The 26325-nt window shown below is 38.2% G+C and overlaps 4 protein-coding genes across 6 annotated transcripts; 2 read left to right on the top strand and 2 right to left on the bottom strand.

Annotated features, from left to right (window-relative positions):
* Window positions 1-36: 36 nt before the first annotated feature.
* LOC111651496 (uncharacterized) lies at window positions 37-9735 on the bottom strand. Of its 3 annotated transcripts, none has more exons than XM_023401437.2 (19): window positions 9679-9735; window positions 6627-6727; window positions 6434-6548; window positions 6169-6343; window positions 5473-5584; window positions 4366-4472; window positions 4067-4193; window positions 3753-3873; window positions 3521-3606; window positions 3215-3351; window positions 3064-3123; window positions 2900-2963; window positions 2711-2805; window positions 2489-2617; window positions 1521-1635; window positions 1288-1425; window positions 945-1111; window positions 767-849; window positions 37-589 (listed from the first exon to the last, which is right to left on the bottom strand). In XM_023401437.2, the coding sequence occupies exons 2-19, from the start codon at window positions 6703-6705 to the stop codon at window positions 400-402; spliced, it is 2100 nt and encodes a 699-aa protein (XP_023257205.1). In that variant the 5' UTR covers window positions 6706-6727; window positions 9679-9735; the 3' UTR covers window positions 37-399. The 3 variants fall into 3 exon arrangements, with proteins under 3 accessions (XP_023257205.1, XP_023257204.1, XP_023257206.1); XM_023401436.2 differs by lacking the exon at window positions 9679-9735 and adding an exon at window positions 6936-7070; XM_023401438.2 differs by lacking the exon at window positions 9679-9735 and having other exon boundaries at window positions 6434-6544.
* Window positions 9736-9802: 67 nt separating this feature from the next.
* LOC111651497 (interleukin-17 receptor A) lies at window positions 9803-16387 on the bottom strand. Its single transcript, XM_023401439.2, is given in 13 exon segments — window positions 9803-10412; window positions 10415-11167; window positions 11690-11788; window positions 11871-11966; window positions 12420-12489; window positions 12594-12668; window positions 12789-12946; window positions 13039-13086; window positions 13538-13658; window positions 13760-13878; window positions 14035-14172; window positions 15397-15418; window positions 15514-16387. Coding segments are annotated over 13 exon segments (1977 nt in total). The 5' UTR covers window positions 15613-16387; the 3' UTR covers window positions 9803-10233.
* Window positions 16388-19906: 3519 nt separating this feature from the next.
* On the top strand, window positions 19907-21332 carry LOC111651506 (troponin I, slow skeletal muscle-like). Its single transcript, XM_023401450.2, has 6 exons — window positions 19907-20015; window positions 20109-20240; window positions 20319-20408; window positions 20510-20680; window positions 20769-20859; window positions 20980-21332. Exons 2-5 carry the CDS (start codon window positions 20136-20138, stop codon window positions 20853-20855), a joined length of 453 nt encoding a protein of 150 aa, XP_023257218.2. The 5' UTR covers window positions 19907-20015; window positions 20109-20135; the 3' UTR covers window positions 20856-20859; window positions 20980-21332.
* A 1384-nt stretch (window positions 21333-22716) lies between these two features.
* LOC111651505 (troponin I, fast skeletal muscle-like) lies at window positions 22717-24505 on the top strand. Its single transcript, XM_023401449.2, has 5 exons — window positions 22717-22753; window positions 22868-22999; window positions 23447-23536; window positions 23674-23847; window positions 24031-24505. Exons 2-5 carry the CDS (start codon window positions 22883-22885, stop codon window positions 24115-24117), a joined length of 468 nt encoding a protein of 155 aa, XP_023257217.2. The 5' UTR covers window positions 22717-22753; window positions 22868-22882; the 3' UTR covers window positions 24118-24505.
* The last annotated feature ends 1820 nt before the right edge of the window (window positions 24506-26325 follow it).

Here is a 26325-nt window from a genome sequence, read left to right as displayed (position 1 = left end):
TGCCACTGATAGCAGGCTGTAAAAATATGTAAGAACTTTTGTAAATGAAATTCAAGAATCTTTAATACATTTAAAAAGTGGTATTACTTCTTTTAAGAAATAAAACATCAAAACACCAGACTACCCTATAATGTATAATGTTACATAATTTATTTACAAGGATTTGTAATCAATAGCTCAAGTAAAGTTTTTTAAAAAGTGTTGATTGTCTGTGTTTTTGCTATCGGATATCGGTTAGAACAATCTAAAATATTGAATAAAATCAGTATTTATTGGTTTTTCTATGACGTGTGATTCATTTACTCACAGTATCACACAAACATCTATTAAAAAAACAATGCAAAATGACCCAAATTCCTGACACATTTCTCTAGTAATGTTACCCAACTAAAATTATTTTTAATCTATCCACCTAAAGCTTGGTTTGGGCCAGTTCTGGACTTTGTTGGGATCCACTAAGTCTAAGGTGAGTGTGGGAGCAATGGGGTGCGGTGATGCTAGGGACAGCCGTGCAGCCAGGAGCCCCATCTGAACACAGCTGTCTGTGTCTTGCTGCTGGAGAATCCCTGCCATCAAAGCACCTGCAAGACTGCACACAGAGTGGGGATGAGTGTCTTGTTTGAATTGTTTAGGCATGATTTTGTGAGAGAGAGAGAGAGAGAATAGAGGTCATGGGAAATGAAAAGTAGCTGAAACTGTAGCAGCAGAAGGAAAAGATGTGAAAAAGAGAAATGAAGAGGAAGTAGGTCAAGTAAATTTTTAGCACCTATCTCCTGCTCCTGATACATTCACTGTCTCTTCTGCAGTCACAATCAGTGCTGGGTAGTGTACAGCACAAAGCTGTCTTCTCTGTGAACCCAAGTGCAGCAAAAATTATCTTCACAGTTTTTCTCTTAGTAATCATCATCATCTTCATTATCAGCTTTAATATAGACCGTCCTTACCCTCTTCTGTTTTCTTGGCTGCAGGTTGACTGAGCCTGCATTGTGCTCTCCACACACCATCACACCATTAGACCCCAGAGTCACCACCAGACAGTGAAGATGCTCCAGAAGGGGGCGTGAGAGAGCCACAGCAACATTCAGCACCTCCTCGAGAGAGCTTGGCAGCACTGTCACCCCACAAGACAAACCCACATCCGCAGCTACAATCATACTAGTTGCATTTTTCACAAGAAACCTTACTTTAACAACTGTGGGTGGAAATGTGTGTCAGTAAAAAGGGGAAATGAGTCTACAGCTGAACCATTTAATACTGTTTTCTGTCTTTCATTGGACTTCTGTTTACCTTCAGGCGTTGGGATACCAAGCGTTTTGTTCATGGTGCACAACTCCACCAGGTTTGGGGATGAATAGGACAGAGACTTCCAGGCATCTGATAGGAAAGGCTTACGAGCCTTTTGTGCATCTGTTGGCTCATACCAAACTGTGACACACATTGATGGTATTACATGAAAATCAATGAAAGATTCTGTCCACAATCTTTCATAATCTTTTAGGGCACGTCTTCCCCATGCTTACCATTGATGTTGTGCTTTTTGGCAACACGACAAACATAGTCGATGGTGGAGACAGGGATATTTCCATCGAGGCACACAAGAGTTGCTGATGAAATCTGCTCCTCAAACTGTGACACCTATAAAAAGATGTTTAAAGATAGAATAAGGAAATAGTAATTAAATAAGTAAAGTTTATATTTTTAGCAGATTTTAAAAGCCAGAAGTGCTTCATAGATACACATAAAATACAACAATAATTTCAGGGATTAGTCAAAGATAGAGGAATTAAACTAAATTTAAAATGAAATACGGTTGCAACTAATGATTATTTTAATTGATAAATCATTGTTTCGTCTATAAAATATATTTATTTTGTTGAAAACCCAGACCTATTCAGGTCAGATCTTTGGAGGACAAAGAAAACCATCACATATTAGCATTTGAGAAGGCGTGGAACAGTGATAGTTTAAACTCTAACACCAACAATGTAAAACCATCTGAGAAATAAGTTGTATGCAATAGCCTATACAGGTGGATAGTTAGTGAATGTGGAGATAATATATTTCAAGATTTCAGTTCTGGTTGATTTGTCAACTCCTGCTTATTTGCGGTAACATTAACAATGTGTTCATTTCAAAATGACATGGTTATCAATCATTGATAAATGGATTACATCAATACAGGACATATGAACACGCACACAAATTATGCACATCATCAGCATGAGCAGTCTTTTGAATTTTCGAGTATGTGTGTGTGTTGTTGCCTGTAAATCCTTTGTGCATGTCCACTGACAATGCAAATGACTATGTACAGAGGTAACTAATGAGTGTAATTCAACAGCAATAGCACAACACCATGAATAGTATTAAAATGTGGGCTTAATATGAGGAAAATTTAAGGATTAAAACTTTTTAATGTGAATATGGTATCGGAACACCAAGGCTGAACTAGTCTGACTAAAAGCAAACGCCTTTGTCTTATACTTACATACTGCTCTGTGATTTGCTGGTGAATGTCCATGTCTCCCATTCCAAGACTCATCTCTCCACTCTCAGTGATAACAACACAGTACGTGGCTGTGCTTTGCTCTTCCAGCCTGGCCACACCACTGGTGTTCTTACAGAAATAAGAAAAAGACAACATTTACATATTGAAGTAAAAGGAATTTTAATCATGCTTAGTGGCAATCAGCTGTTGATGCTCACATACCATATGTTTACAGTAGTTTAACACTGCATCACTGTGTGAATCAGCTCCAATAGCTGAGATGAACAGAGGTCTGTGGCCTAAGCGACTCAGGGAGTCTTGAGGGAAAACACCAAAGAAATGAGTGTCAGACAATCAGGTTTAATCCAATGAGGTTAACGTGCACGAACATAATCAGATAAACAAACTCACCAGCGATGTTCCGTCCTACACCACCAAATGACTGACAGACGCTTCCTGGGTTAGTCTGTCCATACTGAAAGAGCAACACCTGTTTTCAGATGTAATTTCTACGTAATAAAGTTTCACATGATCTGGAGCAGTGCAGATGAAAACGCATTGCAAGTTAAACTTACATGCATTGTTTTCGCTTTTGCTTTGGCAATGAAATCCACATTGATTCCTCCTATGACAACCTGTAAAACAACAGCACTGCAGGTACTTTCCAATATTGGACGACACACTGACAGATTTTGAATGAAGTCTGTCATATGTGTTTATACTCACAATATCTGACTCTGATTGTGATGAGTGTTTTCCAGAATGAGGAGTTTGGCTTCTTAATTTTCTCTCATTCATTTCTTTTGAGAGTGCACAGGCTATTTGACTTCCAACTCTAGCGTTGTTATGAATGAGAGCAATGTCTTGAAACATAACAGGTTAAGGACAGTGTATTACAGCCCAAAGGTAATCCACAGTAGACATTTCAGGCCACTGCAGTTTAACATTGTCAGCCTAAGAGACAACATACAGTATCTATATGATCATGTTCTCTGTACAAGTTCTCAGTGATTTAGATTTTCTGTAGGATACTGGCCTGAAGGGACTTTCCTTTAGTCAGCTCATTGACCCTCTGAAGAATGAATGGCGTCACATCTCTTCCTGTGATACCTTTAGCACTGAGCAAATCAAGAAGACAACAGTAAGTGATAATTTTCCCAGCTTTGTCGATCACTTTGACATCACCACAAAGAAATCCAGACAAATTTTCGATGGCTGCTGTGAAAGCAACACAGCAACAGGTTACAACAGAGACGCTCTGTACCTTGCCTCTGTCACCGCAGCCTGTATGGCTTCTTCAATCTGCTTCCCTGCAGCTGCATGCTCCTCTGGGATGGGCACCGCTAACAGGACGCCACTTTGATGACCCAGGGACAGAGTGCTTGCTGACAGACACGGAAAACAGATATACAGACTAATTAGTAATGAGACAAACCAACTGTAAAATGGGTATACTGACTTAAACATATTCTGTGCCTAACATACTATTCTTAAAGATCTGAGCCTGGCAAAATTAAGTGATGATGGGCATTGAATCTGTTAAGGCGCAAGGAAATAGGATATAAAATGTTGATATACCAATGAGTTTTGCAGCCTCCGCGGGGTTGCTGACTTGGTACGGGGAAGTGAATCCACTTCGTGGAGAGAAGAAGGCTGGAAAATGCTTTGACTTTCCGTAAGTGACTACACAGACACCATGTGTTTCCTGAGTAAAGATACATAGCAGATGAAACAACCAGAAGTACGAGAATTTTGTTTTAAGTCACATCTCAACCAATTTGATAGAAAAATATTGTATTTTTGTACATATTTAGCTGTCTAAAGTACAACTCCAATGGGAAGAGACTCTGATTTGCCATTGTATGTGACATTCTTACAAGGAATTCAAGGGTGCGACCAATGTCCAGAATAGATTTGACCCCAGCAGAGACCACAGCAATGGGAGTCCTTCCCAGCTCTGTCAGGTCTGCACTGATGTCCAGACCTGGAGGAATAATCATTTAGTCAGTCACTAATAGTAAGGCTTTGAATAAAGTGTTACCATCCTATTCTTCTTCCCTTGCAAAGAAAAAGCAAACTAGCTATCCTGACAGTTGTGGTGTTCTTACACATGAACCTCAGCCTCAGAGTGATCTATCCCGTCACCAGGTGGGATGGCCCTTAAGCAGCCTAATCTGGTCATGGTCTTTGACATCAAATCCAGACCGACATAAAATAGCTGGTGCACTTGATGATGGCATTGTTCACTCTGAAGAAGACCTCAGTATAGTTCTGTCCTTATAGTTAGGACTGGCTCAGTTGAGCCCTAAAGCAGCCCTTAGTTATGCTGCCTAGACTGCTGGGGGGACTCCCATGATGCATTGAGCACTCTCTCTCTTTCTGCATTCATATCATACTACTTCATGTCATTAAATTGTATTTTCTCTCTCCCTTAGTTTCTGCTTCTCCTCTGTGTCTCTCTCTGTCCTCATTCTGCAGGTATCTCTGACTCTGGAGCTGCAGGATCCAGATCACACTCATTATTATTATTATTATTATTATTATTATTATTATTATTATAATTATTTTACAGCTGTTCCTGGTTTCTCCCTCTCTTTCTCTTTCTCACTCTCTCCCTCTCTCTCCACTACCCCCCACCCCCTCTTTCTCCTCTCAAACCCAACCAGTCGAGGCAGACGGCCACCCACCCTGAGTCCGGCTCTGTTGGAGGTTTTATTCCTGTTAAAAGGGAGTTTTTCCTCCCCACTGTCACCAAGTGCTTGCTCATTGTGGGAGCTGTTGGGTTTCAGTGCCTGAAGATAATGTTTATTATGATTTAGCGCTATACAAATAAAACTGAATGGAATTGAATTGAACTGAGAAAGGAGGCCAAAACCATCCAGCCTGTATGTTTTCATGGTTTCGAAGTTGTCCTTATAGTTATAAGGTATCACTATGCCCAAAAGTCAGATAGTTATCTTCCAACATGGTGCGTGTCATCTTACTGTTCTCTCCGTCTCTGTGAACTCCTCCAATGCCACCTGTGACAAACACAGGGATGCCAGCTCGATGTGCTGCTATCATAGTGGCTGACACTGTCGTTCCTCCAGAGAGCCCCTGACAAAACAACATACACATACAGGACTGCAGGCACAACACCACAATCAATGATACATTGACATAATCAAAGTGGATGAGACCCTGCCACCAGGTCAACCTTCATGTATTTTAGACGGCGACAGATTTGAATTTCCAGTGGTGGAATGTAAGTAATGTAACTTACTAAAGTTCTTCAGTAGCTAAACTGCTGTGGTCTAAAGATTTTAGTTACTTGTACTTGGCCTAGTTTGCATTTCCCCCCTGTCCTCCTATTTTATACTTCTACTCTATAACGTTTCAGAGCAAAATATTGCACTTTTTACTCCACTACAACTATTTTAATTATTTCAATTATTGTTACTTGTGACCTTTCAGATTGTACATGACAAAAACACATGATAATGATGAAGATGATGCATTGCTATACAAATCATCTAACCACTATATAAAATATCTAAAACTGGCTCCACACTGATGAACTGCAACATAAAAATGCTGTTACATGTGTTTGTTAGAGATAAAAACTGAATCATATCTGAAGGAAGCTACACTCTTCCACAACTGTGAAGTTCATATCTGAGTTGAATGTACTGCAGTCTCACTTTGCTTAAGACGAATGGAAGATCACGGCGGGACACCTTCAGGGAGCTCTTGCAGCGGGCAAGGTGGTCAAGCTCCTCTGATGACAGACCAACATGGACTTTGCCTTCGATCACTCCAACTGTGGCTGGAGTGGCTCCTTCAGCTCGTACAATATCCTCCACCTCCTTTGCTGTGCTGGAGTAACACATAAATAATGCTCATTATCAACGGTTGAAACAATTTCACATAATCAGTTTGATGGCACTTGATGGTCATTCTGGGTACCTGAGGTTGTGTGGATAGGGCATGCCATGTGTGATAATAGTGCTCTCAAGGGCAACCACCGGTTTGTTTTCTGCCACCGCCCGTGATACAGATGGATGAACTCTGAAGAGTCTGTCTGAGAGAAGAGATCAGGGTCAATTCACAAATAATACTCATTATTGTCATTATGCTTTGAGCTGTGTGTACAATTCACCATTTTTGCACCATGTGCTCTGATAAGTTGTAATTCCTCTTCTCAGGATGAGTGCAGAGGCTCTCTTCAGCACGCTCATTCTCTTCAGTTTGAGGGAAACCCTGAAAAGTGAAAGTTTGAAATTTTAGTTTAAAAAAAAAAAAAACAAGACTATTGGTCGAAACCTAATGTATTGTTGGACCACTTCTGGTCAAATCCTGATTTTATACATGCGACGTCTTTTGACAAAATCCCCATACACATATGTTAAAGACAAAGACTGTTCAGTGATTTCAGCTATATTGTGAAATAACTGATCTCATCTCTTACACAGCGCACATCTCCTGGGATCCACAGCCATCTGCTTTTTATTTCTAATTCACTGTCTGAGATGTAGAATTGGTCAGTGTGTTGTAGTACGAAGCCCCGTTTTTCGTGTTAAAGTTATTGCATTACGTGTTAAAACAAACCCAACAATTCCTGTAATCGTTTCAGATTAAACGCCCACTAGCGTTTCAGTAGGCAGAGACCCTTTATTTCTTAACAAGGCTTTTATTGCTGCACTGCAGTTAGGGTATTGTCTTATTTCCGGTTGATGACGTGTCTCTTGTTTACTTGCTATTCAAATCTGCTAGTTTCTTTAGCAGTTACCGATGACTTCTCTCTCTCCCTCTTCAGGTTTAACTCTGGGTTTTCAGTCTTGTGACTTTACTCCTTATCCAGGTTAATCACCATGGCAACTCGTGCTGAACTTCTGACCTGCTTCGGAGCGGGATAAAGTGGAACTGAAAAACTGAGTCATCATTTCGAAAGGATCATGACGGAAACTAGAGACAACCAACGAACACTAGATAAAATCAGTCCAACCGCTTCCCTGTTTGAGTCTTTCCATGGGTCCACTTTTAAAACAGAGGAGGCTTTTATCACAATAAATAAACAGGTTACACAATGAATATTATATATATTATTATATAGCTTCATTTGAACTGAACCAATATTTTTAAATCCCGACAGGATTTCTGACAGTGTTGCTGCTTTTACTCTCTTCCTCATCACTGCAGCTCAGAATAACATGAGGAGACTGTGACAGTAGCTGGGAATAAAAACTAAACTCTCTTTATTTATTTTATTTTGTCTTTTATTAGAAAATGACTAACACAAAATATTCAAATATTTCCATGATTATAAATGAGCATTTCAGTCAGATGTGCCTCACCAGTTATCAACTACTTCTCTTCTCTCTGCTTTGGCAGCAGAAACAGTCTGACAGTTTTTTGCATCACATGTTCATAATAGTTTGTTCATAATCAGATAAAGAGTTAAATAGTCATATTCTATATACCTAAAATACGGCAGGTGCTCTTTATAAAACACTTACTCAGTAAGAAACTTAATAGTAATTAATGCACTTATATATGTATATCCTTAGCCTGACTTTAATCACTGGAAATTAATTCTAGTGTTTGTCTTGATTCTAGTTATGTGATCATATTGTTTACATATCGACTTGTTGAATATCAGTTTTGGATATGGCTATAACTGAAATTTCTCACATCATATTCAGAACTTTATTCATGGTTCTTGTTCATGAACACGCTCAAAGTCAGATAGAAAACCTCCTTTAGTAATAATGATACATGTAATGAAAGTAGTTTATTAGCTGTAATGGAGGCGAGGCTCGGTGTATTGGAAGCGCTCCTCCGCTTTCCTGCAGTTCCTGAGCAGCCAGGAAACAGGAGTAGCTCGGTAGACTGCCTGTAATACTAGGTGTAGCCCTAAGACCAGTGTTGGCATCCATACATGGTCCAGCCACACACCAAGTTTATACGCAGTCTTGTTTGAAAGACTAGGTATAAATCTGCTGACAATGCCTTAATTGGCAACACTGCAGACTGAATAGAAAAGTGCCAGAAACTCCAACTCAGTGACATGGCATTCAGCTGACCAGTGGTGGATATATGATCTGTCAGTCAGTCTGTCAGTCATATTACAGATTATAGGGGTGGCCCCGCTGTTGCAGTCTAGCCAAAAATCAGTGTCAGCTCATCCTCATCAACGACTTGAGTAGATCAATTGTCTTTCATTGCAGTCTGATACTGCCATTGATTTACTCGTGATTATGGTCTCCTCTCTATTCCAAATACTAGAACTTGGGAAGTTCATTTTTAATATGTTCAGTTGACATTTACAGTGTTATGCTAACTACTCTAAACACAAATGAGATTAAATTAGTGTTTCTAATAGTCTGATTAGGTTTTAAAACTAAAACCAACAAACTCTGAAAACCCTCTGCAAGTTTCATTTCCAACATCCATTCAAAAGTTACAATCCCACAACATTAAATAAGAGACGGACGCAGTGACTGAACCAAAACCCAGTCTTCACAGTTGCAAACACTAACACTAAAGGGACCATAAAATTGATTTTGTTCCTAAGTTTACTTGTTACAGAATCCTTTATTTGGTGGAAAACATATATCTAACAAATGATGGTCTTTAAGAAAAACGATCACACAGGATGTGCTTGTCAAGTGTGCAGTGTGTTCTTTTTTTTATCACTGCGAGGCACAAGACTCATTCAGCCATTGTGAGGATTTTCTTTGCTCCAATTAGTTTGGAAAAATTCCCACCACCCTCTCTTCTTTGGGGCCTCAAGAATTCACACCCAAATTCCAAAGCTGGGGTCTGTATGGTTGTCCTCTCCTACTTCACTGTATCAATGCACGAGAGATTGTTGGCTGATATGATAGCTGAAATGTGTTGCACTGTCAGTAACTTATAAGACAAAAGCAAAAGAAATGTAGTTAACAATGTTTGTCTTTTTTTGTGTCAACAAACAAAGTTTAACAGCTTTAGGTTTTAATCTAATACCTCATCAATGGCACTGAGAGGATAAGAGACACCGATAAGTGCACAGCGATAATAAATCATCTGAAAAGCTGCATAAGTAAAAGGAAAGAAGTCATCAACAATAACTAACACTCTCTGCTAGGAGGGAGACCATTTACCGTGTTAAAAGTCCATTACACATTACATTCAAAACATTTTGTCCGCAAAAAGAGTTAAATGCTCACCTTCTCCAGTCCAATAAAATACTAGAAACTTTGCCCAGTTGGCCGAACTTTGACCCGAACACTGTTTACACAGTCCAAAAGCATCAATCACAGATCTCTTTGGTCTGAACTACTCTGGAGTCGATTCCCAATGAAAGGAAGTTATATTCAACATGCATCTTGCAAATATACTGCAGAACAGATATCTAGACAAGCTAATATACAATACGGTACAACAACAACCAAAGCAGCTTTGTGTATAAAAAAATCCACATAGGTATTCTTTATAAAGATTGCAAAGAAGTGATAAATGTTCCTACAACGTTTTTTGCCTCGACATGACATTTAACCACAAATTCATTGTTTTTTTATTTTATGGTCAGTTTCATATCTATTAGTATCCACTGGGAGATCAACAGATTTCTGTCGTTGTTATGATGTTGAGAAGGAATTTGACCTCTGAATCACGACATAACTGTCATCACACAGCACAACTGACGGACTGTCCTCGATATTTTCCACAGACAGCTGGCAGGATCTTCTTCATGAGCATCTCAAGACCCCAATACAATCCAATCAAACTGGCAGCATGTCCTCAACAATAAGATGATTGAGTTCAACTGAGGAACACATTTGGAGCTGTTCGGCCATGTAGAGGCCTGTTTTGTCTGCAGTGATTTCACTTTCATGTGTCTTTACATGGCTGAGGACTTGGATGGAGTCAGGTACAAAATATGTGATGAGGTTTGTGACATCGCATTGTCATAGATATCCTCTGAGGTCTCCTCAACCTCCACCTCTGAGCTCTGCAGTAATTCATCCTCAAACCACTGTGGATGCACCAGCTGATATGCATGGAAAGCCTCTATAGCGTCCCGCAGGGCTCTACCTGAGAGGCACCGATGATACTCGTCCTCTGAAAGCCCTTCAATGTGATTCACTCTGCCTGGTTCATGCTTTTCTGTGTCGTGGATTCTGAAAAAGATCTCCTCAAACTGCTTCATCAGCTTGTACCGTACTGTAATGTTCAAAGGTGAAGGAACATCCTCTTCTGAACAAATGTCATCAAAATAAGCCACTATGTATTTTTCAAAGGAAGCTGATCGAATAAAATGGGGGACCATGAGGCTGAGGGCTGGAGTGAGCATGTCACCTACAGGTGAGCGGGCGTCCTCTCTCAGAAAAACCTGTTTGTGACCGCACATGGCTCTCCATTTGGCTTGTACTCCTGGTGAGCACAGGATTAGTATCTTATCTGAAGAGCTTAGTATTTGCTCTCTGTGCCAGTCCAACCACTGAATGCTTCCCAACATTCCCAGTCTGGCAGAGTCCAGAAGATCCAGGACCACTTCAGTACCGCATTTGGTCGCCAGGAAGCCACAGAGCTTGAGAACAATGTTTTTGTATAACGGGTGGTCCAGGGAGTAGATGATGAGCACTCGTTTTCTCTCCTGGAGCTGGAAACCCTCTGGTTCGCTTTTGGCAGCAGATGAAGGTGTGTTCACAGAATCTGAGAGAAGGATGGAGACAAAATTCACAAGTTACTGTATCAAGGACTGTAAGTAACTAAAATGATCCCCTCTTTTACCAGCTGCAACATTTAAGTGATATACACATTAATGCATCAAATAATTACAGTACAACAATATACAGTATTCGGAAATGGGACGTTTGGCATTATGATAATTTTTGATGCTTTAAATATATTTTAATATACAAGATCTTGACTTACCACACTGTGGTATTGCTACTTTTACTTCAGAGAAAAATCTGGCTTCGTCTACAACCACTGCTTATGTGTATGGGCAGATGAGTCATATAAATGTCAAATTAACATGATATTTTTATGCTCAAATGATTCCAGCTTACTAAAAATAACACCAAGTGTCTGTAAAATTAAAAAAAAAAAAAGGCCAATGTAAAGATATTGACCATTTGCAGAAAACATTGCCACTCTCAGCATATTGGCTCCTCTGTACATACAGGAAGTGTTTGAACTTCATTCTAATGATTTCACAAATAAGAAACTCACTGATTTTGCAGTGGTCAAGTCCCTGGACGTCTCTGGTTTTTTGCAGCTGAAAATCCTGTGGTTGGTCTTTGGCAGCAGATGAGGGTGTGTTCACAGAATCTGAGAGAGGGATGGAGACAATTGATTTTTTTCTATTCAAGTTGTGTTTTCTATTCAAGAGTTTATTTATAAGAGGGCAAACCTTTATGAAATGCTCTCCACAGGAAATAAAAAAGAAAAACTTCAATGACAAGCAGCCCCACAACTGCCTTTATAATTAACGTCCGCGGTGGATAATCTAAAAGCACAAACATACATATGATTAGCTTAGTACCGCTACAAACAAAAAAAAGTTAACCAAAATATCATTAGACCAGTGATTCCCAACCTGTGGATCTGGGGCCCTTCCACTGGGTCACAGTATAAATCTTAGGGGCTTGTGAGATGGTAAACGGGAAAGGAAAAAATTAAAAAATAAAATTCTACTACATAAATTTGCTGCTTTATCTTTGCATTTTAGTGAAAAATAGGATTATTTAACCTCTTCAGGTGTCAAAAATATTCAAATCAGACAATCAGAGAAGTTTAGAAGTCAAAATTCAAAAACCTCTACAACAGGGGGTCAAAACTGAACAGCGCTTTATTTGAATAGGTCATGAGCCAAAAAGGTTGGGAACCACTGATTTATGCTCTGTACCATATAGTCACTGAAAATCTACCAGACAGTATATATCTCAAAAATTGTACTTACATAGGCAGTAATTGAGTTCGTCCTCGTGGCGACAGCAGTGATTTTTGCATCGTGGAAAATACGGCTGAATCTTTGAAACAAGAGAGAAGAGTCAGCTTTTGATATTACATCTCTACAAGTAAGATACATCGTTAACTCGAAGGGACTCTGTCATTAAATTATAATTTAACTCACCGTTAACAACATTTCACATTGTGAGAGCTGCCACAACCCAAATTCAAATGTCACATTCAGTGATGTTGTATTTTCCTGTTTGTTTAATGGAATAACAAAATGCGTTCTGGTTTAATGTGTGCACTCTACAGTATATCGTGCTAAACAAGCATTAAATCATATGAATAAAATAAGTGACATATTCATTATATTTACCTTTGAGACATTCCTTGAATGATGGAGAGCCTGGCTCTGGATGGATACTTGGTATCTTTCTGAATACTGTGCTGCCTCAAAACTCACCACAATGTACAACTTTTTATGTTGCCTATCAACAGACATGGCAGCGGTCATGTGAGGCTCCCACAGGCTACCTGAAATAACAAAAACACGCAGAAGACAATGTCTAGATCGGCCAGGATTTCTTTGGATACTTAAAACTCTTTAGATTTTGTGTAAAATTTACCATTTTCAAGACACGTTCTGGCTGTTTGGATTCTGCTGTCATCACATCCTGGAAATGACAGTCAACATTACAATCAGCTGATTTGACTTTTTAAAGTTTTCTTTGAATTGGATTTACAAGAAGAATCAAATCACTCAGTGAACTGTGGTAATGATCACTGAATTATAAGCACACAATTTATTCATTCTTGATATAATTAGAGCACATAATCAGTTTCCTGTTGTAAGTAATAAAACGGCAATTGAATAATGAAAACAAAATAAAGCAATAAAAGCAGAAGATTTTCTACAGCCGAAACAGGAGGAGGCCAAAGTAACAGCTTATACCTTACATTTCATCAAAAGTGATATCAGACAAAAACGGTCCTCTTGTCATGCTAATGCCAACATGGTATTCTGTTCATAAACTTTGCAATACCTCAATCAATTTTTCCTCGCTTTTTCACACACACACACACACACACACACACTTCAGTGATCTGTATGTGGAGGAAACTCACTTGGGAAGGTGATCCGCTTTCTGATCCTGTTGTCTCCACTCTTAGGTTCTGGCAAATTAACAACTGACACCATATATGTTTGCCCGGGCTCCACCACAACTCCATCCAAGGACAATGTCCACTAGTACAGAAACAAAAATTGCAGGAGTCTAATCTGTTAATACAATGTATATATTGGTTGGTACTGAAAAAAATTGTTGAAGCAATACGTTTGTGTCTTACCCTCGTATAGTTTGGATTCAGCTGCCGTTGGAGATTGTAGAGAAACTGCACACACATACTTTGATTTGTACTTTCATCCAGAATATTTATCTCGGATCCGCGAAGGTTTAATACACCTGCTGTGAATACAAGTTTTACATCAAAGTTTTTGATGAAAGACTGGCTTAACAGCTTTACATGTTTTATCTGATGCATTTTAAAATGTGAGATACAATGAACAATACTGTGGTCTTAAAATACAATATAGTAATAACAAAGATTTTAGCATTACTTACCATCTGACTTTAGTTTCCATTGCACATTCATAACAGGGACAGTCCCGTGTTTGTCCATTTCGACTCCAACATGCTCAGGACCCCAGTCTGGGCTGGTAGGAGCACGTTGTACAACCACTCTTTTGTCTGAACAGTTATCTGGCATTTAGGGAATGGTCTATATATTATTATGTTTCAAGTGGTGGAAAGTAGCTCACAAGAATGCAATAAATTACTCAAGTACTGCACTTACGATCAGTTTTGAAGTACTTGTACTTTACTTGAATATTTCAATTTATTTTGTAAATGAGATTTTTTAAAAATATAGCAGCAAACAACTATTTTCTATATAAAGATATAGTGGAGTAATGGCATCCTGAGCAGAGGATGAAGTCATACCCCGTGTTTTGTAATCTGAGTTTCTGTTCTTTGTTTTCAGTATCCAGTCTGGCAGCGCATGCAAACTAGTGCATGTACATATTAGTCAATGTGAGTCCCTCCTTGTTAAACCGTTGGCCCTCCATACTTTTATAAACACACAGTTACTGCCCACAGGTGAGATGGCACAGTGCAATACGCAGGTGTCAGGTGAAAGCGACCTCCTCCATTTCCAATACATCCATAAATTAAAGTTTTTACCGGCCCGGCCCCAGGAGATTAATCCAAGGCTGAAAGTCTTTCCCAGAACAACCCTGGAGCCAATACTCAGAGGAAAATCCTACGAGCTGCTAAAGGGCTCCAGCTTGACTCAGAACTGGATTATTCTCCTCAATGTATAAGTAACTTCATGTCTACATAATCTTACATGTTACATGTTTTCATTTGTGACTGGCTACAGTAGGCATGATTATGTTCGCTAACTTGCTGTTACCCATATTATGAGTATGTTTGGCAAATGTTGCTATCGCTAACTTGTTTACCGCCAGGATTGCTGTGAAGCGTATCGGGGCAAGGGAGGGAGGGTTGTGGCTGAACAGAGGCCTCTGGTGTGACCAACAAAGTATTTGTTTTAGTCTGAGACGCTGGTGGTCGAGTGCAACCTCTAGTGGCAGTGACAATCGTCTACAGAAACTTTAATGCAATATTATATTAATATACTCACACACTCATACTCAATAATAATAATTAACAATCAAATTATGATATGTTATTATAGATTAAGATAAGACTATTGACCCCTGGGGGAAAATTCACAAGTTACTGCACCAAGTACTATAAAGCAACTAAAATGATCCCTTCTTGTACCAGGTGCAACATTTAAGTGATATACATTAATGCATCAAATAATTACAATATAACAATTGTAACATTTGGTTGAACTCTTCTGTACATACAGGACGTGTTTAAACTTAATTTTAATGAATTGACAAATAAAAAACTCACTGATTTTGCAGTGGTCAAGTCCCTGTAAAAAATACAAGATAGACAGTGACTTCATGACGCTTGGAATATAAATGACATTAACTTAAATTAGTTTTATAAGATTGCTTGTATCCTCACCGGTTGACTGCAGTCCAGACGTTTGTTAAGAATCCAAAAAGAAGATGACTCTGTGAGTCCAGCACTCAAACAAAAACAGAAGAAAAGAACATGGATCATTCTGGTGTAGCTGGTGTAGCTGCACAGTAAAGGTAGCTTTAAAAAGCTTTTTTATGCTTTAAAAACTACAGAGAAAATACGAAAATCTAACAATAATCAACTCTGTTTGTAAAGATGGTTCAAGAGTTTGCTTGAACAAACGCTGAGAAAGCTCACAGTGATCTGACTTTTGTCAGTATGAATACTGTCATAATTATCAGGTACTGATATCTGAAATGAATACACAGGAAGGATGCCCTTATCAAACGTGGTTAGTATTTTCCATTCTCAGCGAGAGCACTGCATGGGCTGAAAACACTCCTCTCCAAATGAGCAATGTTTTAGAAAATTCTGTGACGAACAAAAGTTTCTTTTTCCTTGTTGCGGTTTGTACGTTAAGTGCCAACTGATGCCAACTGCAAAACAATATGTCTAAACATCAAACAGTCACTAGGTGGCAGCAGTGACCAGATTTACAAGCAGTACATTTTAAGTTTAAATAGTATCAATTGCATTTGTTTTTTTTTTTTTGTTTTTTGGCATGTGGATATTTTTTAACAATAAAACAAAAAACAGTAGTAGAAGCAGTTGAACAATAAACAGTAGAAATTTGACAGAAATTGAAGAGAGAAAGAGACATGCAGCAAAGAAACTCACAGCCAGACCTGAAACGGCTCTGCAGTAGTTACAAAAAAAGTGTCTTAAACCTCTGTAGGCAGGGAGAACACCTCTTAAACTGCACTTTTAACATTCAGTCTACCTTCAGGCAACATCACCTAAATATACATATAGAAGAACATCTGAGTTCAGAGGATCAACACATGAAGCCAGCAGACAGCCAGGGATTTTACCACTAAACCTTCAGCTATTCACTGTTTGGTTACAAGGGCTTATATTGTATAGGACAAAAATGTGGCTGTAGCTGTGTGTTAATTCCTGTCGCTTTGTCTCAGTGTTATTGTGACTCCTACTGGACATTGAGCTCAACTGTGTCAGTTTACATAACACAGAGGCAGACAGACAGACGGAGAGTCATGCGCCACTGAAATCTGACCAGAAATAGACTGTAGACGTTGTATTTAATCTCTCCCCACTGTGATAGTGGTGTCACAGCAATTGCAATTCAGAAGACATGGTGGCACTATGATCGAAATATAAAAATATACTTTTATTCAATACAACTATCATCAGTTTGTGACGTACAGTGAACAGTGTTCAGGATTTTGCCCCCCCCCCCCATATTAGCATTGGAAAGTATAAAAACAACTAATGAATAATTTATAACACATTATAATGAAGCTGTAATCAGATATTAAAATGTGTTTTACTTGCTTTCCTTTCATTTATGCTGCATGCTCTTATTTATGGTGTGATGTTGCTTTGTCTTCTTCCTGTATGTTTTATGTGTTGACTTCAGTGTGTAACATCAACCTGCCCAGTGACTACAGTCCCTGAGTGTCCCTGATTTGTTGTACATAGTGTCAGTCTCATACGCATTCCTAATGATTGCCTGTAATGTATTGAAGGAAGTTTGGTTCTTTTCTAGAGAACTGATCAGTTTAGCTTGTGTTAAATTGACAATATCCTCTGCGGCAATATTGTTGGCCACTGCCATTAATCTTTTTATATTTCAGTTCATTTTAACATTGCCATATTTGTATTTTTAGATAGTTTTTATGTGTAAAAAAAATGTATGTTTATTTGAAAACTTGCCTGACATTGCCCCTTGAGGGACAAAAAAAAAAAATTTTAATTGAAAAACACTTGTTTGTGTGTGATCACTTGTTGCACTTGTTATAACATATTATCAGGCATTTGTTAACTGTTTATACACTAGTTACAAAAGCATCATAGAAGGAGTTATAATTGTTGAGAAAAACATTGAGATCATTTTGAAAATGTCCTTATACTGTCTTACAACAAAATTACAGTCTGTTATAATTACATGCATGTATTGAATGTATATATAGTGCTTATAAATGCTAATTAGTTAAAGTTAAAAGAAAGTTTTACACATTTTAAATACTGGATGGCACTAAAGCTAATGTTAAGTAAGTTAATTTTTTTGCCATGTGTCATGTTGAGATAGGCAGTCCGTTGGATGGTCAGTCCTTTGGTTCAGAATTAAATGTCTCAGGAACCATTTGAAGGATTGCCTTCATTGACTTTGGTGATCCCTTTTAATCTAGCGCCATCATCTGTGTTATTAGCATGCTGATGCTAGCATTTAGCTCAAAGTATGCTTGTGCCCAAGTATAGCCTCACATGATAAGTTGTGGCAGTAGACTCCGAGACTTAGATAATAAAATGACTAATCAAGGGATTTTATATTTCTCTTAATAAACTTCAACCTATTACTTTAAAAGGCACCTTTGAAACAATTTGTTGTTGATGTTAACTTCTGCCAGTACATGCCATGACACAAACGCTCAGGGCACCCGATATCAGCAGAGAGGATAACACTGGGATGTGTGAGGTGTGACCTTGTGCAGTGCTATCACATGAAGTAAATGGGTCATGGGTTGAGGGCAAATCAAAAAGGGATTGCGCATTGTGATTGTCAGGTGGACAGGGGGTCTATTTTAGCAAGCCATTCAGATCAGACTTTGTATGCGTAAATCTTTCACTAATAACCATAAAGTGCTTTTTCTTTTCCGGACGCACCACTGTTGCTGCCCTCTCTGTTTTCCTCTCATATTCAAGGTAAGTTTGATACAATAATCAACTTGCTATTTATCTCAAGAAAGTAAAAGTCAATCAGATTTATTATAAACATTAAAGGGGGCTCTTTAACCTGCCATTGCAAGATTAAGAGACTTTTTCTCCTGCTGTGACAGCAGCCCAGGTATCTTAGTAACTGTCTTTACAACCATATGTTTGTTTGGTCACTTCTAGTTCGGCTTTATTGTAGGGAGTAGTTAAGACTGCATATCAGCATGCCCCTGACACGGATAGTGTTGCTGGTATTTATGTGAGGGAATCTCTGCTATGTCGCTACTTTTGACAAGGTCTTTAAGCAACTTTTCAAACGTGTCTCTCCGGCTTTAATTCCTACAACACCTCAAGCTTCTTGACGATCTCTTTATCCTCTAAGTGAGGAAATGTAACCCGAGGCTTAAAATGCATGCCAAAGTATTGGTGGCTGGTAACAGCACGCTTGACCCATCCTTGCGACGGAAAAGCTGGTGTGATAAGTGATGATGGCTGGCTCGTTAAAATTGGCAACCTCCTGGAAAGAGGGCAAGGTTGCAGGCTTCCTAAAATCGTCTACTGCTTTTCTTGTTTACCTTGACTTTCGCACCCTGTCATGCTTGCTTCATCTAAATTGGATATACTGTGTTGTGTCAGAAGCTCTTACATGCTTTTGTTCTGCTCTGAAACCTCCATCTGTTTATTATTATTATTGTTTAATGCCACAGGAGGAGATATAATGACAAATATCATTTCATTTTCATTTTAGCAATTTAAATTGGAACTGAAAATAAAATGCCAGAAACAACCTAATAGAAAGTAAGCATTACATGACTCCGAAAAGGTCAGGATTGTTCAGTTTTTTAAAGTACTCTTGCAGTGCCCATGGGTTTGGAGTTGTTCCTTGCTTGGCTGCCAAATCACTGTGCAGCTTGGCTCTCTTTGGCATCATCAAGGCCATGGCAGCTGCTGGGACATGCCAAAGCGTGGGGGAAATGTGTCCAAATATAGCCGTGCAACAGACTCCCTACTCAGCCCTTTATAACAATAGGAAAGATAATCTGGACCTGGAAGAATACTGAAAAATATCTGAAAGCCCCTGAGGAAAATTAGTCTAAATACATCTATTAAACAGTTGACTAGTTGGATTCACCATCATTCATCATATCAGTTGTAGAAAATACAAGTTAAGTTTTCATAAACAGTATTATAATAATTCATACTTTGTATAAAACTGTGTTACAATATGTGTTAAAAATGCATGTAGTACACTTAAAATGATTTTTTTAAATGTTGTTTCCACTCCAAAGGTACCATAAGCTGCAACCATGTCTGAGGGGTGAGTATTTTCTTCTTAAAGTAACCAAACAACTGCACAATCAGAGAAATTAAAAAGGAAATTCAACCTCTTTTGACGACTTGCCTCTTTTTTTTCTGTGTATTATCACTGACCTGTTTTGGAAGCTTTTCCCACTGTTTCCTGTGGATTCCTAAATAATAAAAAAAAAAATCTTTTTTGTCTGCTTTTCATGACACGTGATGATGAAGGCCGGTGAGTCGGAATAGTTTCTTTCATAATCATTAATTAATCACCAATATAGATTCAGATGTTTCATTTCATGCTTAAAACAACGACACTGATATCTGTATTTGATGTATAAGTAATGTAAGTGTACATATCTTTGTCACAGAAAAAGCCAAAATATTCAGCAACACGCCGACTGCATTTGAAGGTAAGTGTAGAGCTATAGGCCTTATGTGAACACTATTTAACAGTATGCTGTGTGATTGAACACCTCATTAAGTAAGGCCTTGCTATCCTACAGTCCAAACTGCTGAAGAAGGCAGCTTCTATGCTGGTGGCTGAAAGTGAAGAGAAGAAACATGAGAAAGAAAGAGCTGTGAACGAGTGCTTCCCTCCTTTGAAGCTGTCAGGTCTGTCAGTCCAGGAGCTGCAGGTACTGGCGCAACAAGTTATGTTGATTTGATCATTATTATTTTACAGATTTTTGATGGTTCATTTTACCTCTTTGCAGGATCTTTGTAGAGAACTACATCATAAGATTGATGTTGTAGATGAAACACGGTATGATATGGAGCTCAAGGTAGCCAGAAATGAGAAAGAGGTACAGTAGGTGACCAATAAAATGATGCATTTACTGACCTATTTCGATGTTGTAGTTGGATGATTATTGGTTCATCTGTAACTGTGATGTTTGTTGCACAGATCCAGACACTGACTCAAAAGATCTCTGACCTGAAGGGTGTAAAGCGACCGAACTTGAAGAGGGTTAAGAAAACGACAGAGGACATGCTGGGTGCATGCACCGACACCTCAAAACTCATGAAGGCTGATTTCAAGGCCAACCTTAAGACAGTGAAGAAAGAAGAAGAAAAGGTAAAATTGGTGGCAGATACAATCATCCAAAGTGTATGATTAACTACATAAAAAAATATTTACAACCTTCTGCATCACTATTTTACAGAGGGAAGAAGTGACTGACTGGCGTAAGAACGTGGAGGCCATGTCTGGTATGGAGGGCAGAAAGAAGCTGTTTGATGCCGGACAATAAGAAGGTGCTCACATTACACAAGGCTGTGTTAGCAACACATCTTTCCTGAACTAAATCTTGAGTTTGCAATGTTCAAATACATTTTTTTGTTTTGATTAAATCCCTTTGTTCATCTTTATTTCAGAATTACAGTCCAAATACAAGAAGGTTTCCATTACAGGATGAAACAAAACTGGTTTTGTAAAGAATGATATTAACTATAGACACGTGTAAAAGACTAGATAAAAGCACTATTTAGATTATACTGTATTAAAACATCTTTAATTTTCATTTAATATAAACCTGTATGTAAAGACTACTACTGAATGTGATAATATAAACTGTATAATATGCAGTATCCTTAGCATATTGAAATTGTGTTAAAGAAAAGGCTGATTAGCTTTATGAGTTAGTGCAGTATCTATATTATACAGATGATGGCACTGTCGCACTATGTGTAATACATGTGATGCTGATTAAATGACCATGATCACTTGACTGGTTTCTTTGGGTTTGTTCAGAATTTATTTTTATGATTAATCTCCCTATTTTAGTAACAGTTAAATTCATCATGGTGTATTCAACTCACAGACAAAACAGATATTAATTACTATAGTCAAGGCTGCTTTAATGTCTTGCAATCTTGTTGAGCAACAGGAGCATGTTGAGGGATGCCATGTTAAAGATATACAGTATACTGGCTGTCAGGACAGATGAGGCTATTTTAGTTGGCCACTCAGAGAAGGCAATAGGAGTCATTAAATTTGACTTGAGTTTTCTTTCTGTCATTGAAAGACAGAGACTCTTCACCTCAACAGGTTTCCTGCAGAGATAAAAAAAAAAAAAAGGTATGTTGATGTTTGTGATGATGATAGTGTGGCTTAATATGAGACAGTTACACCATTTCACCTGTTGCACTTATCTAAAATAATTTAAAGAATAGCTGGAGCCTTATTATGCTGAGACATGCAGAGTTGATGGAAAAACATAACCATGCAAAATTACTGTGAATGTAAGATTGATGACAGTTGGATCTTTTAAGAAAATAAAATATTAGATATGACAATTATAACTATGCATTAAATGTAAAAGCACGTTTGGTTCATCAATTTAGTGTTTAAATTCTCTCAAGTAATTTATATAAAGAAGAAGTGCACTACTGTAAACTGTCATTCACAGTACCTGGTAGGAACAACCAATGTTTTCAATTATCTCAACAAATGATATATACTTGCCAACATGAGATGTTTTGTTATATACTGTCTTATTTGGCAGCAACTAATTTGGATTTTGATTCTTAAAATGGATCAACTACAGTTGGGATTAAAAACGGAATATCACTCAAACAATCGACAGCACTAATGCAAGCAGTGCTGCTAATTTAAAGGCTTAATGTTGGTGTATTACCATACCAAGGTCTGGGTGACTCTAACTTGGCTCAGTCAACAGAAGTTTGTGCAGTAAACACAAAAATACTGGTTCATGAATCACAAAATAATTAAATATCATTTATAAAAAGTGTGTTTATAATACAGCTTGTACTTTAATTCTTAAGAGGAAAAATGCAACCATTACTGTCTCTGAATAATTTTAATTTCATTTTCTTTAATTCTTTAACAGACAAAAAGTATCCAACCATGTCTGAGGCGTAAGTTATATATTGTTTGATTATGTAAATTTGTAAAATTATTGTCATCCTTCAGATCTTCAGCATGTCATTACTGACTCATATATTTTGTTTTCTTTCCCATATCTCCATGTCCAATACAGACCGGTAAGTTTTATTGCTGTATATACAAAGAATCTTTATTAATAAACCATGTGTGTCTTATGTAACTGCTGGTTCACTAATTTTTTGTCTACCGCCTTTTGTGTAGAAAAAATCAAAGATCTCTGCATCTCGCAGACTGGCTCTCAAGGTATTGTCCTTTGTTCTTTACCGAAACATAATCTATGTGACCATCTGACCAGTAATAGTTTAGTGCTAAATTAACAAAATGGTTCAATAAAATAGATTTTTCTACCTAATTTAGACCAAACTGCTGAAAATGGCATCTATGATGCTGGAGAAGGAGAAGGGGGAAAAGAGGCTGGAAAGAGAAAGTACTTTAAGTGAGAGAGTCCCTCCACTCCAGCTCTCTGGTTTGTCCATGCAGGACCTTCAGGTATGCTCAGGTCATTGCATGAGCCGCCCATCATATTCCAATGAAACAGCATGGCTGAAATGATCCACACTTATGGATTCCTCTGATGTATATAGACGCCATGTTCACATGCAGAAGGTGCATTACAGGACAGGTGCCTCGACATTTTGGCATTTAGCTGACACTTTCATTTAAAGTAACCTTCAAGTCATTAATAACTCATACTATATGAAATATCATTCATTTGGATGTTAAATACACAGCAAGTAATCACTAAGGGTAACAATCAACACAGTATTAATAGAAAACACTGTGCTCCCTGGTGCAATGTTTCATAAATGTTGCATCACCTCACAGAAAAATAAAACCTTTGAGTTTGAGATGTGCAGCTGTGCAATAAACCAGAGGACTGCAATCTTCTCAGGGATTTGTTCAATAAATCTGATTTGATTCTCTTTCTGTCTACAGGCTCTGTGCAAAGAACTGCACCATAAGATTGATGTGGTAGATGAAGAGCGCTACGACATTGAAGCCAAGGTGGCCAAAAATAACAAAGAGGTACATGTTCATTCATATTCATTTTATGTAGTGTGTGTGTGTCTAATACATTTTCTGGTTAATTTTCATTGTGATTTGTTAGATTTTTTTCCGTGTATAACCACATACTTTTAATTACTCATAATTGTTTTCTGCAGATTGAGAATCTGTCTCAGAAGATCTTTGAGCTGAAGGGTAAAATGAAGCGACCTGCTCTCAAGAGGGTGAAGATCTCAGCTGACGCCATGCTGGGGGCTCTGCTGGGCTCTAGGGTCAAAGAGTCCGTGGACTTCAAGGCCAACCTCAAGACTGTAAAGAAGGAGGAGGAGAAGGTAAGTGCTGCAACTACAACAGCAGATTGATTTATTTTTAATTATGCTGGTTTTTAAAGTTTTCAAGATTATATCAGGCTGGGTTGACTCCTCGGTTTAAGGCTCAGATCAGGTTTGAATCATGGCATGTTATTGTGGGGTTATTTTGTGAAAACTAAGGAATTATTTTCTTCTTATGAACAGAAAGAGGAGGTGACTGACTGGCGTAAGAACGTGGAGGCCATGTCTGGTATGGAGGGCAGGAAGAAGCTGTTTGATGCCGGGCAGTAGATTTGTATTTATGGACATTTTAAATACGAATCCTGTTTTACACTGGATGAGAATAGAGATGAAAATAGTGTTGATGTGTTGTGTGTAATGATGCACACAATTAGCAAGCCCACAGTGTATATTTGAGTGTGAGTGTGTGTACAGACTTCACATTTGCAATATGCAAAATTAAGATTCAAAGGAAGGGAACTGTGTATATTTTGCATATATAGACAAATTGCACTTTGTCCTGTTTTATGGTGTTGGCAGCAAATTTAAAATTTTTAATTACCTACACTTTTATGAGACAAAAGAACATATTAAAATTTGCTGTGTTTCCGGATCTGGAAATGCCTGGAATAGACTGGTTTATGCGATGATAATAAACACTTCTGATTAACACACAAAACTGACGCTGCACTTTTTTTTTTTTTAAATATCTACCTTATCATCACCCGAAGTGTTCTTGACACAAGCCTGGGATTGCATAATAAGCCAGATGGTAGTAATAGTTCCAGGACTTGGCAGTTGTCAACGGCAGCAGCTGAGAACAAAGTTGTTAAATCATCTTTGTAAATCAAAGTGGACGGAACATTCATGTTAAGAACTGTGAACGTCCAAAAATAAGAGAGGTCGCAGGTTCAGGGCTGCAATAAACCCCTTAGTAAAATGACAAGGAGCAACCAGAACACAGTGACAATCAACACTACTACTACTAAAAGTGAAAATTAGACATAACTACAGACATAAAAGAAATTCAACGACAACAATTTTGATAATTACCTCAGCCACGGAGATCTGTTTGTTGCTTGGTTGTTTGGTTTGTATGTTTGTCAGCAGGATTACTCAAAAAGGACTGAACCAGTTGGCAGTGAAGTTCATGGAGGGATGGGCCTTGGACCAGAGAAAAACCCATTAAATTTTGGGGCAGCTCTGGATCATTATTAGATGCTTTCATCCAAAGCACTTTTGAGTATCATAAGCCTAATGAAGTGTCAAATTTCTAACCTTTGATGAACCTTGGAAAGTCTACTGCTGCCCTTTCAGTCCTGGAACAAATGTGTTTGCAAAAAACTAAAAGTAGAGCAACAACATTTCTGTATTACTAACTCTTGATAGTACATCTAATGTGGTAAATCACACACCAGGGTAATGACAGATATTAAAGGGGGAGTTCACCTAACCCTAACACATGAAGATCAGTTAACTAGGCATTGTGTTATGAATGATGTTCAGGGAAAATAACTTAACAAAATCGCTTCTGTCACAGGACACAAACAAAGTCTGATGCGCTACATGTCCACCCACCACCCCGACTTCTACACCTTTCGTTCCACCTTGCTACATATAGCGCACATTACCCTCTGCATTGGAAGTGAACGTTGGCATTGGATGTAAATTGTGAGATGAGAAATTGTTGCACGTGGACGTAACTCTTTAAGTAGTCAGGCTGGTCTACCTGGCAGGGAGGGTCTAACAAAAAGGTCTTACAGAAAGTATTCTTTGAGCTTGGTCTATATTAGAGATACAAGTCTGGAAAGTTCCCCAACTTAATGGAAGTGCAATGCTAAATCACCGTGGTACTATTTTAAAGCTAAATTATGAGACATCTCAAGATAGTAATTGGTGTGTACTTCACTATTCTTCTTCAATTGTTAACTGCCTACCTATTCTTTGCGAGGGCATGAGTCACAGCCTTTTGAATATTTGACTCACTGTTACAACAATGACGCAGATTGGCTGGATCAGTTTACAAACCATCAAACCCTGACCAGCACCTGTCTTTGTTCCTCTGCTCCCCTAAATAAAACCCAACCATCCTTTGGCTTTGTTCTTTAGTCTAAGGTGGTCGTGTAACATGTCAGACAACCATCGTCTGTTGTCACGTACATGGAAAGGAATAGTGATGTATATACAGTGATGTGGATTGAGGATATGCCCTGATCATTATAGTACTTCTAATTCCATTCGAACTGATGCAAGGAGATAATAGGTCAGAGTACATCTCCAAATGTGACAATCACTACACCACTGCCATCTTTTTTATTTAATGGAAAACATGTTTATAATCTCAAAAAATTAACACTAATTCATTCATCTTCATGAACAAAGCAATACGATTTTTTCATTTCTAAGACTTACAGCTAATGTGGCAATTAGAAACACAGATGTGGAGTGGGTATTAGAAACCTCTTGCATGGTGGTCACACTTGGACCATGCTGTTTGTT

This window comes from Seriola lalandi, unplaced genomic scaffold (assembly GCF_002814215.2).
Source record: "Seriola lalandi dorsalis isolate HSWRI2012SDOR001 ecotype SW California unplaced genomic scaffold, Sedor1 jcf7180002053683, whole genome shotgun sequence".
NCBI classification, from domain to species: domain Eukaryota; kingdom Metazoa; phylum Chordata; class Actinopteri; order Carangiformes; family Carangidae; genus Seriola; species Seriola lalandi.
The sequence above is the reverse complement of the archived record's forward strand: the minus strand, read 5'-3'. Positions and strand labels throughout refer to the sequence as shown.

What these genes read in the sequence shown, in the direction of transcription:
- LOC111651496 (XM_023401436.2), bottom strand. An exon ending in GAGCACATGGTGCAAAAATG is followed by an intron (nt 6,549 to 6,626) that starts GTGAATTGTACA and finishes CTCTTCTCTCAG; the next exon opens with ACAGACTCTTCAGAGTTCAT. An exon ending in TGGTATCCCAACGCCTGAAG is followed by an intron (nt 1,112 to 1,287) that starts GTAAACAGAAGT and finishes GTGGGGTGACAG; the next exon opens with TGCTGCCAAGCTCTCTCGAG.
- LOC111651506 (XM_023401450.2), top strand. Translation starts at nt 20,136, where the DNA reads ATGCTGGTGGCTGAAAGTGAAGAGAAGAAACATGAGAAAGAAAGAGCT. An exon ending in TAGCCAGAAATGAGAAAGAG is followed by an intron (nt 20,409 to 20,509) that starts GTACAGTAGGTG and finishes TTTGTTGCACAG; the next exon opens with ATCCAGACACTGACTCAAAA. An exon ending in TGAAGAAAGAAGAAGAAAAG is followed by an intron (nt 20,681 to 20,768) that starts GTAAAATTGGTG and finishes ACTATTTTACAG; the next exon opens with AGGGAAGAAGTGACTGACTG.
- LOC111651505 (XM_023401449.2), top strand. Translation starts at nt 22,883, where the DNA reads ATGGCATCTATGATGCTGGAGAAGGAGAAGGGGGAAAAGAGGCTGGAA. An exon ending in TGGCCAAAAATAACAAAGAG is followed by an intron (nt 23,537 to 23,673) that starts GTACATGTTCAT and finishes TGTTTTCTGCAG; the next exon opens with ATTGAGAATCTGTCTCAGAA. An exon ending in TAAAGAAGGAGGAGGAGAAG is followed by an intron (nt 23,848 to 24,030) that starts GTAAGTGCTGCA and finishes TCTTATGAACAG; the next exon opens with AAAGAGGAGGTGACTGACTG.